Consider the following 13,017-nt stretch of genomic DNA (forward strand, 5'->3'; position numbering starts at 1 on the left):
CACAAGAACAATCTGTTTGTTTACATAACTATCTTGTTCTTCTTACCCTTTGTTGGCCTGATACCCACTGCCACACTCTCACATTAGGATCAAATCCCCCCTCTGCTCCAAAGCACAGGTTCAGTAAACTCTGACAGCTTTGCTATTTAAGATCAGGATCGGCCCCCACTCCAAATTGTTGCAGCATTTGAAGGAGCATATTACTCTCCAGATACCTCATTAATCTCCATCACGGGTGCCAGCACTGACACAGCTGACAGTGGGGACAATGCCACCTGCTCTTCTCCCCCTTCTGCAGATAATGCATGTTTTACAGTAGCCCAGATGTCTACACTCAATAAAACATTTGACAAAACCAGTCTGTGTGTGTTTTGGGATGTCTGTATTGAGTGGGAAGCTGCATGGGGATGGTGATAGTGGTCCTGCCGACCACTGATTAGAGAATTAAAAGACACAGCTGACATTGACTGTAGCAGAGAGGGGACAATTATAATTAAATCTGTTCAGTAATGCTGATTTTAGAAGGGCACATGCAGGATGCAGGTGTTTCGGCCAAAAGAGCTGGTCAGTTTAAATGATTATTTGTAAAGTGATTGAGTTAACCTTTCATTTACAATTTTCATTTAATTTATGATTGATGAATATATGTGTGTCCTCTCTTTCACAGTCCCGACAGTACTTTCTTGCAAACCTCTATTATAGCATCTTTGTTGTGTTTACAGTTTATTTTTCCTGTCCCTGAACATTGAAGGCAAATACACACCTACAAATAAATAGAATTAAATATGAAGAAATATTCAAACCATTTTTTATAAAAATAAAAGTCCACATCTTGTGATATTCTGTATAGTATTAAAATAGAGGGTGACACAATCCACAACCAGAAAACGATTGCTGTTGTCTGAAGTAGTGTTTTTCTCGCCTCTATACTTTGTGTGCAAGTGTTTGTGAAGCGTTTATGCTGATGGAATTGTATGGCTGCAGCCGCAGTGCTCCAAAGTAAGATTGTATTCTCCGTGGGAGTCCGAACAAAGAGCTGTAGATCAGCAGTGCTTTGGTGAATATCTTGTAACCATTAAGACTGCAGAGAACAAAATGGCCTTGTGATGGGAACAAAAAGATTGAATAAAAATGGTCATTTTACGGAGATAGTATTGCATATCCAAGTTTTGGAAAGGAGCTTGAGCCTGTGCTAGCACTACAAAGCACAGTGTTTGTCATGGAAATAAGGTGGATTATAGTCTTTGAGGTTTGAGATCAGTGGCAAAATATAGGATAGTGTTTATTGTGGTTGGATGGAACGAAAGAAGGATGACAACATGTGTATAAAACAACATTAAGCTTACTTTGCCTGGTTGCTTTTGCATTAACCACTGATTTTAATCACTTAAAGATATTTCATGCAGCAGGCCAACATTTACAGCGCTCATATACTGTCCTCTGTGCAACAATAGGCTGTTTTCGGCTCACTTTTTTCTAAGTGAAACCATACCGATCCTCTGGAGAACACAATGGGGGCTTTGCATTCCTCTCGAGGTGGTGGTGGTGGTGTTGGCCAACCTAAACCCCACATACTCATCTGCTGTAGTTTTGAGGCTTGGAGATTGACGAGTTGTTGCCAGTGGTCTGGGTCGTGGAGTATTTTGTTTCTCATAAAGTGACAATAAATATTCTCAGAGCGAGTAATAAAGCTATTTAGAATCATGCAGATGTAGTATAGGAACAAAACAACATAACAAAGAGGCAAGAATTATAAGAATGGAATAATATTATTATGAATTATAAACTCACTGGGTGTCCTTTCTGTCCTGCAAGTATACATGCAAACATTAGCACCTGATATAACCATTATCAGAAGTCGTAGGTGGATTGTTAGAGAAGTCTAACTGGTTTAACCTCTAAGTACATCTAATTAAAAACAAGTCCAGAAATATGACAGAATCTCTGTAGACACAAATGTTCTGTCAGCACCATCAATCAAGCGGTGCCACTCTGCCCAGAGGCAAACCACAGTGGCATCAAACCAAGAAGGCTAAGAGTGGAAAGCTCGCTTTCAAACACACACCCAGGGAAACAGACTGCGGCCTGCTGTTGTAAATCACATGCACACCAAAGACCTTTGAAGAACTTTTAAAAAAGGAATGTTTGACACATAACAAATACACATATAAATAACTACGCTATTTTTTAAAGCAGCTACGATGCACAAGGGATTGTGTGGGGAAATGCAATGGTTATTGTTAATGCATTGTATCATATTATTACAGACAGGAATCATCTCTATTTTGGATGATCATAAAAGTGTTGCCATGTTGTAATTACTGCTATTGTGTGACTTCTCTGTCTGTTCTGATACTATACGCATTCATATGTTACATCTGTACCTTTCATGCAACTCTTATTTATACGTAGTTATATTCTCAGTTCCAGAGACAGAGATTTGATATTCCATCCACACTTCTGTGCTGCACCAGATTCAATTCTCTCTCCCAGCTCCCATTTACAGTGTCCCACGAGGTGCCTCCAGCAGGGCAGTTTCTCTCCGTGGGGTCACTCTCTTTTGGACTGGCCTTCATGAAAACAACTGTCAATATGTTAATATGAAACACTCAGAGCCATTGTGGGCTCACTCTGGTACTCCTCTTATCCTTCCCATTCTGCTCTGTGCCTCAACAACAATGTTCACCCCCAGAATAAAGTGAGAAGTGGCTTTTGCTTTGAAAAGTAAAGTTTTCATTACTATTTCTAATCCAATTTTTCTGTTAAGATTTGTTAAAAAAGAATATATCATTGAATTTTCCCCTTAACAATACTTAATAAAAGCTGCGTCTGTGCAGTGAGAAGGTCATTGGTGCCCCTATTTACAGTTATATCTATCACACCGAATCCTTATAGATGTGCTGAAGCTCCCACTGGGTAATTGCTCCACAGACTTCACAGATTCCTCTCACGAAGTGAATACAAGGTCCGTCAATACGATCTCATTTCCTTTGTTTGCAGCCGGAGCTGGTGACAACACTCACAGGTCTGAAGACAAACACCATGGCAGTTGTGTCTCGTGTAGGCCACTGCGTCCACCAGGGGGTTGCATTTGAACTGTTTTTAGGATATTTGACTTTTCCCTTTAACTTGGAGGTCTTTGTAGAAATTGTTGATACGTTTCCAAGGACTCCTGGAGTAAGACAGACACAGCTGCAAGGTTTTTCTAAAGCTGTTTCCATTGGCCTGTGTTTACCTGACACTTGGATTGACAGTAGAGTGATTGGAAATATCCACCATTCACTGCCGTGAGCTCCTGAGTGCACGGAAAGTGCTTTTGTAGTCTGGCTGTAATGGGCCAAGTTTGAATTGAAGGTTGAGAGAAATAGCCTCACTGCGGTCGGGCACTGTGAGGAACTGACACACCACAAATAATACTCAGAAGTGGGGTCCTGATAGCATCACAGAGCATGTACAATAGCATGCAGGCTCTCATTTCAATGCACTTTCACAATGTTGTACTGTGCACAATCAGATGGAGGGGAAAAAATCACGTCAAATACAAACTCAGATTGTATCTCGACTGTGTTCCTTTTTGTCCTAGTAATCAACACACATCTTAAAACTCAATGGCTGATCACTTTCTCAATCACAGGTAAGAAAGGGCCACTATTAGTTTGCAGGAACACTTGAGAGCAAACCTGCCATGTTGAATGGCATCATTCAGATTCATCAAAGAGATCGGATTTCTAGCAGTGCCTTAAATAGAAATCTATTTTGTGAACTTAAAAATATGGATACATGGATACTGATCTAATCTGCCTTTATTTGAACCATCATCATTAAATACAGTTTCTTTGTCAGAATAATTGTAAAATTCATTGTTTCCTCCATCAGTTATATTTCACTCCCAGCAGGCCACCAGCTCAGTTTTTAAAGCCATAGTGGTCGGTCATAGCAATGGGCTGACTCTTCATTCAAACTCAATACAAGCTGCGAAGAATACAGGCAATCCTGCCAAAAACAAAATTAAACTCGCCAAGCTGTCTGCCTGTGTAGCAGGTATGAGTGTCATCAGTGTGTGTACTGGTAGTACTGTTAGCTGTTAGCCAAACACATCGTCCAAAACATGATGTGTAGAGTAGTGGCTGCACTCAGATGTGTTATCACTAGCGGGTAGAGGCCCTTAGCGGCCAGGGGCCGGTTCAGAATGGTGGGTGACAAGTCGGCAGACAGTTAATGGCAATATATAAACATGCAGTATAAAACAGGCAATGAAATGTGTTGTGAGAAAGTGTGAGTCACTGCAAGCACGAGATGCCTTGAGAATGCAGCCATAAATGGTCACCCCAAAACAATGTATGCAGTTTGCTGCAGTAGAGGGCGAGAGTAGCCGTGGACAGACACAGAGGTGCACACTCATTCACCGATCACATAACCCTCCTAGTGGAGATAATAAGCACTACGCAGTGAGGTATACAGATTTTACATTTGGAAACGAGAGAGCACTAGATCTCTATCTGTATCGGTATGGAGAAAAAACAAATCGGATTGGTGCATTATATCTGAAATTAAGAATCTGCCTGGAATTTAGAGTACCTTGTTTATCACACCAGCCACAACGCCTAATCGGGCCAGTGGTGTTAATATATATATATATACAGTATATACTGTATATATATGCTATAGTTACAGGCGAAGTGTATAATACCAGCCGTCTCACTGAATAGGTTTGATTCACTGGTAACAACAATGTAACTGAAAGTAAAGAATGAAACTTTAATCCTCACTACCATCAGCATCAGTACTGTAAAACTGAACATGCATAATAAACAGGAAAAGAATCCAACAAAGGATGATTGACATGTCGACTGACAAATAATACCATGGTGTGCAAAACGAATAACCAATCACCTTTGTGAAGGACGGCGGGATTTCCTGTATGTGACGCAGACACTCCCAGTCAACACTGGAGGCCCCACCCTTTGTGTTACCTACCGCCCGTCAATCAAAATAGAAAAAAATCTGACAGTTATCACCTATTTCTACGCGTAAACAATCAATTTTATTTGCTGATAATGTCCGGTGCCTTGTGACTATCAGGACTCTCCGTTTCACGACAAGTCACGGAATGACTGGTATGTAATATATATCTTATTCTTCTCCAAGCTAACAGGCTACCACAGGCATCCTCTGGCTAAATTAGCTAGCAGGCTAGCAGGGATGCTGGTTGGCGATATTGCTAATCATCGCCGGCTAGGTTAGCAGTAGCAGCTAACGCTGCGCTCGTTCGCTAAGCTAGCCGTGTTAGCTTGTGTAGGACACATCACTAGTCAAACTCATTATTGCTACGTCGCTATTTTATTTATTTTCTTTGGTACAGTTGGTAGCGGCAGTTGTGATTGTATTGTTTGCCAGTCTACTGACGTTATGACGTTACATGTATCTGCTTGTCCTCTAGTTATGTGAGTATCAAGCTTGTTTAGCTAACGTTAGCTTCGGCTGTTGCCACTCTTAGCTAAATGCTTTTTACTACACAGCCCCAGAGCAGCCGATGAAACCAGAAGATATGGCTGCCTTTGACGGGGACAGCGACTTTCTGCAGCAGGAGCAATGCAGGGGCAATCAGGTAACGTAAAGGTTTCACTCATGGGATTAGGATGCATTAGGCTATACGTCGTTAAATGGTGTTTACCAAAGTTCACACATTTCAAACTTGGAGTGGGGTATTGTGCCCTCATTTGTACTTCTAAGGCAATTTACATATCCTGCTTCCTCAGCTTGGATTCAAGTGACAGGCTGTAAACTCCAGTAAGATATAAACATTAGCTGGGTGCTATCATCATAGGTGCTGCCTGGAAAGAAAGTCCCTCAGCTTCCTAACTTCAGATTTAGCTCTTTGGCAATGAGTTATAATTTCACTGTGGCCCAGACTAATGGACACCCACTTTCTTCCTTTTTAAATTTGCCTATTGTGGGAAGGACACTCAGCCATCACCCCTCGACCTGCTAGCAACCACCTGCAGTAAGGTTGGGTCACCGTCGTCAGAGGTGGACAGAGGTGCTGTAGCTGATGTGGTAAGTCAGCACCTCTGCTAGATCAGACACAGCTACAGCAGTCAAGTCCTCAGTCACAGCTGAGCAGAATTGGTGGTTGGAGAGTAGTCAAGATTACACTTTTGCACATTTTGACATTTAGGTGGATATCTCATTGCATCAACTAGAATGTTTTTACCATTAACTACTAAAACAGACCTCAGTAAGGGCATCCATATCCTTCTGGTCATGTGACTAACCACAAGTGCATCAGGGAATGAAGTGAAGTTCAACTATAGATAAATGAATGTAGGTCAACATGTAGTTTGACTGTGTCTGTTGTTAAATGTGGTTTTGTATTTGTGCTTGTTAATGAGAGTGATTGTGATCAATCTGGCAAAAAACATGAAGCCAGGAGCACTAGTTGAATGTTTTCACATTAAAGCAGCTGCAACAGCAATTAAGTTTGTATGTATAGTAAATTAACACTTCATTACAACTGTGATAGCATAACAAAGCAGAACATATAAGAAAACTGTGAGGTTTCTTTCTGGCTGCGTTCACACAGCTCTCGTTTGATACAGTCGACACAAACTCACGTGTGTTTGCCCATTTGCGGAGGTTAATTTTGTCTGACAAGCACGCGTCAGGACCCCCTGAAAACGTAGCACTAACCACCATAAATATAGCTTTCAAGCGTAGTTAGGTGTAGCAGGAGCTGCTGTTGGGCATAACATTTAATTTCATGGGTCAGAGTGGCGCTGATGATGGAGGATGACACACCTCTTACATTGTCTAATGTATGAGTTACCAGTCAGACATCAGGGTTACAACTCTTGAGTTAAACTTACAAAACTAAGGTGATATCACATTCATAGATCACCAGTTACTAAGAACAGGAACATACATGTGTAACTTAACTTCAATTTCTTTCCTATGCAGCTCATAGAATTTAGCTAATTTTGCCCTCTGCCCCAACATGCTTGCATCATTTATTTCTTCAAACTATTGCACTGTGTACAAAGTGTCAAATATATTTATAAATCAGGTTATAACTAGACTGCTGAGCAAGCGCTTTACATTGCTTAAGATATTTAATTAACAACAAGTGCCTAATGTCTTTTATTTTTAATGTCAATCATTTATTTTCTCAGACATCAGATGCATCTATTCAGCTTACTGGAACAGAGAAATGGGAGGTGTTAACCCCCGCAACGGCAGCAAAAGATGAATCCGGATTGATACAAATCCAAAATCACGGAATATTAACATCGAACGGACAGTACGTTCTTCCTCTCCAGAACTTACAGAGTCAGCCAATCTTTGTGACGTCGGGAACTGACGTCTCCTCTGCCAATTCAGTGCCTAACATTCAGTACCAAGTAATTCCTCAGATTCAAACAGCAGACGGACAGCTGAGCTTCTCCACTTCCGGCATGGAAGGAGCGACTCTGTCTCAGAATGCCACAGGGCAGATTCACATCTTGCCTGACGGTAGCCAGAGTCTCAGCGTAACATCAACTGCAAACATCCTTAATAGCAACCAGAACCTCATATCACAGACTGCTAATGTCCAGCAGCTCCAGGGGGTTTCTCTTGGCAGCTCCACCTTCAACAACCAGGGTCAGGTTGTTACTAATGTGCCTGTGGGTTTGCCTGGGAACATTACCTTTGTTCCTATCAACAGTATGGACTTTGACTCCCTTGGCCTCTCTGGTGCTCAGACTATAGCAACAGGGATCACTGCCGATGGCCAGCTAATTATGACGGGTCAGCCCGTTGACTGCTCGGAGAGTCTGGCGAAGACAGATAATCACCTTTCACAGACACTACCGGTAGACGGCTCAAATGCAAATCACGAGATATATGTGCCAACGTCTTCCTCTCAGCTACAAATTCAAACGAACGAATCGGGCCTGCTGACACAAGACACTTCGTTGTCATCGGTGGGTACAGATCAAGCCGACTCGAGTTCTGGTCTCCAGGAGGGCTTCATCCAACAGAACCAGGAGCAGAGCATCCAGGTGTCCTCCGCTCAGTCCATCATCCAGCTGCAGCAGATACCTATTCAGACCACCAACGGTCAGGTGGTCCAGTCCGGGCAGAACCTGCAAAACGTGCAGCTGATCAACCCGGGAACATTCATCATCCAAGCTCAGACGGTCACGGCGTCGGGTCAGATACAATGGCAGACCTTTCAGGTGCAGGGAGTGCAGAACCTGCAGAACCTGCAGCTGCCAACAACACCACCCCAGCAGATAACCCTGGCTCCAGTCCAGACCCTATCACTGGGTTCCAGTCCAGTCAGCATCAGCACGGGACAGATCCCCAACCTGCAGACGGTGACAGTCAACACAATGGCCCAACACGAAGGAGACACAGACAACTTTGGAGGTACAGTATCTCTTTTTACTAATCCACTCATAATGTACTGTAGAGTCCATTGTGCGTCCTGTTGTTTATGGTAGTTTGGTTGATTTTGTTTGCCTTACTCTGCCTCTGATTGGCTAGTATTTGTGCCTTCTTTGCAGAATATGTTGATTAAGTTTATTGCTGATGAACAAGATTGGTGGAAGGTTGGTAGGGTTAATGATTTCAACTCAGACGTGGATGTTTTCATAAGGATGGCAGCCTTCTTGTACAGTGGTCTCATATATATTATTACAACGTCCTGATTCTCGGAGAAAAAGGTTTTGTTTCTCTATGAAGATTACATTTTCCTATGTGGTGTCATAATTAAACACAAATCGTTAACCTTAATGATGAAACGGAACACTGATTAAGTGTGAATGGATGTCGTGAAAATTTATTTTAGTCTAAACATTTATACTATTATACAAAATTGAGAAAAATCAATTATTGTTGGAAATTCATCCAAACAAGTTTTCTTTATAAATATAGTTTTTTTTTTTTTACATTCAACATCTAAACAAAATACATTGTTTGTATCTTTAAAGTGCTTTTTGTTTAGTCTGTAATAATAGCTATCAAAACATTGTGATGAAGTTATTGTAGCAAAGTCCTTCCTTCCATTTTCTGCCACCTGTGGGCTAAAAATCCACACGGTATGTTAATTAAATTATCAAAATTGTCATTGAAGTAATTATTTTATCACTAAGTTGTACTTGTCAGTCACACAGAATGATGGAGTATCTCTCTCTCTCTCTCTGAAGGCTTCTTGATTAGTTTACCAGAGCTTGATATTGACGTACACATTGATTCCAGACATTCGGATAAAAGAAGAGCCGGACTCTGGAGACTGGCAGCTCAGCACCGACTCCACCCTGAACACAAGTGACCTGTCCCACCTCCGCGTCAGGCTGGTGGATGAGGAGGACCAGCTGGGTCAGGAGGGCAAGAGGCTGCGCAGAGTGGCGTGTACTTGCCCCAACTGTAAAGAGTCCAGTGGGAGGTGAGTAAGCCTGACTTCATACTCTCTACAGCTCTGCATTGGCAATAAACATATCGGGACCCTAACTGCCCATACCTGTGCTCCTCAGAGGGTCCAGCACGGGGAAGAAGAAGCAGCACATCTGCCACATTGCCGGCTGTGGGAAAGTATACGGAAAGACGTCACACCTGCGAGCACACCTGCGCTGGCATTCAGGGGAGCGACCTTTTGTTTGCAGCTGGATGTTCTGTGGGAAGAGGTTCACACGCAGCGACGAGCTGCAGAGACACAGGAGAACACACACAGGTGCAATTTCTTTTTTTTCGCTCCCTCTGTGTTCGCGCATTAGGAAAACACCAGTAAAGTGTGTTAATCTGTGCCCTGCAAAGTGTGAGTCACGTAAGAAATAACAGCGTTTGTCCCCCTGTAGATTTACATGTGAAATGTCAGGTGAGGATTTAAGGCCATTGTGAAAATAAAAAGAACAACCAGATTTGACAGTTTTCTGTAGTACTCGTAGTGAGCCGTTTAGCCATCCGTCGTCATCGGCTGAACTATAGGAAGTAGTAGCCTATGAGAAATCCAGTGAAATAAACCAGCACAACGTAATGATCTGCATTATCTGATGACATTTACTCCCAGAAGAGACTTTTAAAAGAGAGACGATCAACGATTTACAAACCCTCGCCATATAATTGGCTGACGGAGGCCTCTGACAGTACGGCCTATAGTAGCGTTTCATTACAATGTCAGCGTCAATGCTCAGATATCAAAAGGATAGTTCTGATTTTTTTGTTGAAGTGTATGAAGTACTTATCCATACTCAGTGTATTACCCACAGTAGTGGCTAAAATACGTTTTGCTGCTTGTGTCTGTTTCTCCAAACTGGATCTCCTGTAAGTAATATTCATACAACCCCACTTAACAAGTATTCAATTATTCTATCTAATTGGTGATAATTGTAATCAACTATAAAGTATTAATTTGTCATCAATTTATTTGTCAGTGACAGGTTGGAATTCACTAATATCGCAGTAAAAATATTTAGACTTCAGTGACATTTCTGCCTTTTAATTATTTTATTCATCAGACAACCACATTGAACTTGGGCGCCACTTTCTTAAACGTGCCTCCTCAACCTATGAAACATATCCTCCAGATAGATAGCCGTGTTTGACTCTCTCTCTCTCCAAATGTATTCAGCATCAAACTCTTCATCTTTCAAACTCTTTATTTCCTCTCTGGCAGGAGAGAAGAAGTTTGTCTGCCCAGAATGTTCAAAGCGCTTCATGCGGAGCGACCACCTGGCGAAGCACATTAAAACTCATCAGAACAAAAAAGGCGTGAACTCCGGCAGCGCCGCGGTGGCCTCGATGGAATCCGCGGGGTCCTCAGACAGTATCATCACCACGGCGGGCGGCACCACCCTCATCCTCACCAACATCCAGCAGGGGTCCAGCACCGCCCAGGACATCCTGGCCAACGCAGAGATCCCGCTCCAGCTCGTCACCACCGTAGCGGCCAGCGAAGTCATGGAGTGATTTACACTCCGCTTATGAACTTCGACAACCTTTTCTCATACCGTATACTCCTACCTGCATTTTTATTCGCGTTTTGAAGAAAAACTAAAATTCTAAATATATATTCAGTATATATTTTAACACAGAAATAGTCCGGTCATGTCCGTACTCTGTTTCCACTGAGGAGAAACTAAGTGGTGGACACGATAAGAAGATAAAGGTGGAAAAAAAGACATTGCAGTAAACACACAAGGAAATGCCTTATTTTGTACAATATCGTGTCGTTGGAAATGTAGGATGCCATTTTGTTTTGAACCTACTTATTTTGTGTTATTGTGTTTTTCACAAAAAAATATTGGTAAGTTGAGCAATTCTTTTATTTTTTTTATTTTTTCATGGTATATTCTTATGTTTGTTCCATCCTTAAAGCAAAGATTTAATCTCACAACAGAGCTACATTTAAGTAATGTTATTGCTTATGTCCATGCAGATGTATTCATGTTGTGTTTTTTTATATATATATATATATTATGCATATTCTTATTTCTGTGTCCTCTTCTTGCAAATCGTCCGGCCCTCTTTAAAACCGTTGCTCACATTTTGCAGGTGAAAATCAAAAAAACAATCAAAATTTTGTATTGTAATTCCTTTTGAACATATACTGTTGATATGATGCACATTATTTGCTTATTAAATATTTTACTGAACCGCTATTTATATTTAGGCTTTACATAGACAACACATTTGTGATATTAAAAGTCAAAAATATTTCAAATGGCTCCATTATATGTCATTTAAATGTGTTTTTGTAAAACCTTTTTGGAGGGGGGGAAAAAAACATTGTAATATTTAGAAGAAAAGCCATTTTTGTTTTTTTGGAGGTAATTGCCAAATTTGACTACAAACTCAGGGTGACTTGTGACTGTGTTCTATAAGTGTAATCACCTCTGTAGTGTCTCGGGCCGTTGGTGGTGTTTGATGACGGACCAAAAGCTGAGGTGCTCGTTGAGTTCTACCGTGTCAGCTGTTGCGGTGAGGACGACCCCGGTTCATGTTATAGAAACAGCTTTGCAGAATCCTCATCAGCATCTCGCTCCATCATGCAGTCGGAAGAACGCAGTGCATTACTGAAAGCGGTACTCTTTTTTTTTTTTAACAGCACTATTCTCATCACTTCATCTTGTTGTTAATCCTTTTGTATGCATTTGTTTTGTATACTTCGCAAGAAACTGTCCTTTATATTCATCGTCACTAAATGTAAAATGTTTGTCTTTTTGTTGATACTATTTACTTTATCTTTATGTTGCATTTTCCTCTTCCATGTTGTGTTTTTTATTTTATCTCTGAACCCCTTCCTCCCCGACTGTTGAATTGTCAATTTAAATGCTCACTGAACAGTGAATTATGGTGGCATATTTGATTAGATTTTGGACACGTTGTCCTCTTCAGGAGATGAATGCTTTACCCCCCATTAAAACAGCATCTTTATATTATGTACTAAACACTGTTTAGGTTTGTTTTCACTTCAAAATCTTCTGTATAAATATGTCAATATAACATCAATATAAACCTTCTGTTACACTTGAATTTCCTTTCATTTTTCCTGAATTGTTTTCTGTTATCTGTGGATGTTGTCAAACGTCTGCTTTCTGAGATTGATATTTCATACTGAAACGACTAAACGTAAGACTAGTTAGAATTATACTTGAAACCTTTTGTTTTGTGTCTTTTCGACGACTTGTCATCGTGACGGAGGTTCGTCCTCCCCCCGCGGCTCATACTCTGGGTTTGTAGTCCAGTAGATGTCACTACAGCCAAGGGAGCAGGACGAGAGGTATGTTTGACCCCTCGGCCTTCCCCCATGTAGCACCGCTAAGATAAGGACAGAAGTCACCGAGGCTAACAGGAGGTGTGGACCCCTGAGTTAACCACAAGTTAATGTCACACACAAATGTCAGCAACATATTCTGCTGCTGGAGAACAAAGTACTGTCTCGTGACTTTGAACAAACCCTACAGACGCATCAGAGGTAACGGCTCCTAGTTTTATGACCTACATTCATGTAGATTTGAGTTAATTACCAGGAATCTA

At 41.4% G+C, this 13,017-nt stretch overlaps 1 protein-coding gene across 6 annotated transcripts; it reads left to right on the forward strand.

Annotated features, from left to right (window-relative positions):
- Positions 1-4,949: 4,949 nt before the first annotated feature.
- On the forward strand, positions 4,950-12,513 carry sp3a (sp3a transcription factor). Of its 6 annotated transcripts, none has more exons than XM_076107540.1 (7): positions 4,950-5,117; positions 5,520-5,608; positions 5,962-6,057; positions 7,170-8,409; positions 9,241-9,427; positions 9,516-9,712; positions 10,655-12,513. In XM_076107540.1, exons 1-7 carry the CDS (start codon positions 5,111-5,113, stop codon positions 10,945-10,947), a joined length of 2,109 nt encoding a protein of 702 aa, XP_075963655.1. In that variant the 5' UTR covers positions 4,950-5,110; the 3' UTR covers positions 10,948-12,513. The 6 variants fall into 6 exon arrangements, with proteins under 6 accessions (XP_075963655.1, XP_075963664.1, XP_075963691.1 ...); XM_076107549.1 differs by having other exon boundaries at positions 5,971-6,057; XM_076107557.1 differs by lacking the exon at positions 4,950-5,117 and adding an exon at positions 5,231-5,444.
- The last annotated feature ends 504 nt before the right edge of the window (positions 12,514-13,017 follow it).

The sequence above is a fragment of the Anarhichas minor genome, unplaced genomic scaffold (assembly GCF_050575085.1).
Source record: "Anarhichas minor isolate MPS153535 unplaced genomic scaffold, ASM5057508v1 ptg000004l, whole genome shotgun sequence".
Lineage (NCBI taxonomy): Eukaryota > Metazoa > Chordata > Actinopteri > Perciformes > Anarhichadidae > Anarhichas > Anarhichas minor.

What these genes read in the sequence shown, in the direction of transcription:
- sp3a (XM_076107540.1), top strand. An exon ending in AGCAATGCAGGGGCAATCAG is followed by an intron (nt 5,609 to 5,961) that starts GTAACGTAAAGG and finishes TATTGTGGGAAG; the next exon opens with GACACTCAGCCATCACCCCT. An exon ending in GAGGTGCTGTAGCTGATGTG is followed by an intron (nt 6,058 to 7,169) that starts GTAAGTCAGCAC and finishes TTATTTTCTCAG; the next exon opens with ACATCAGATGCATCTATTCA.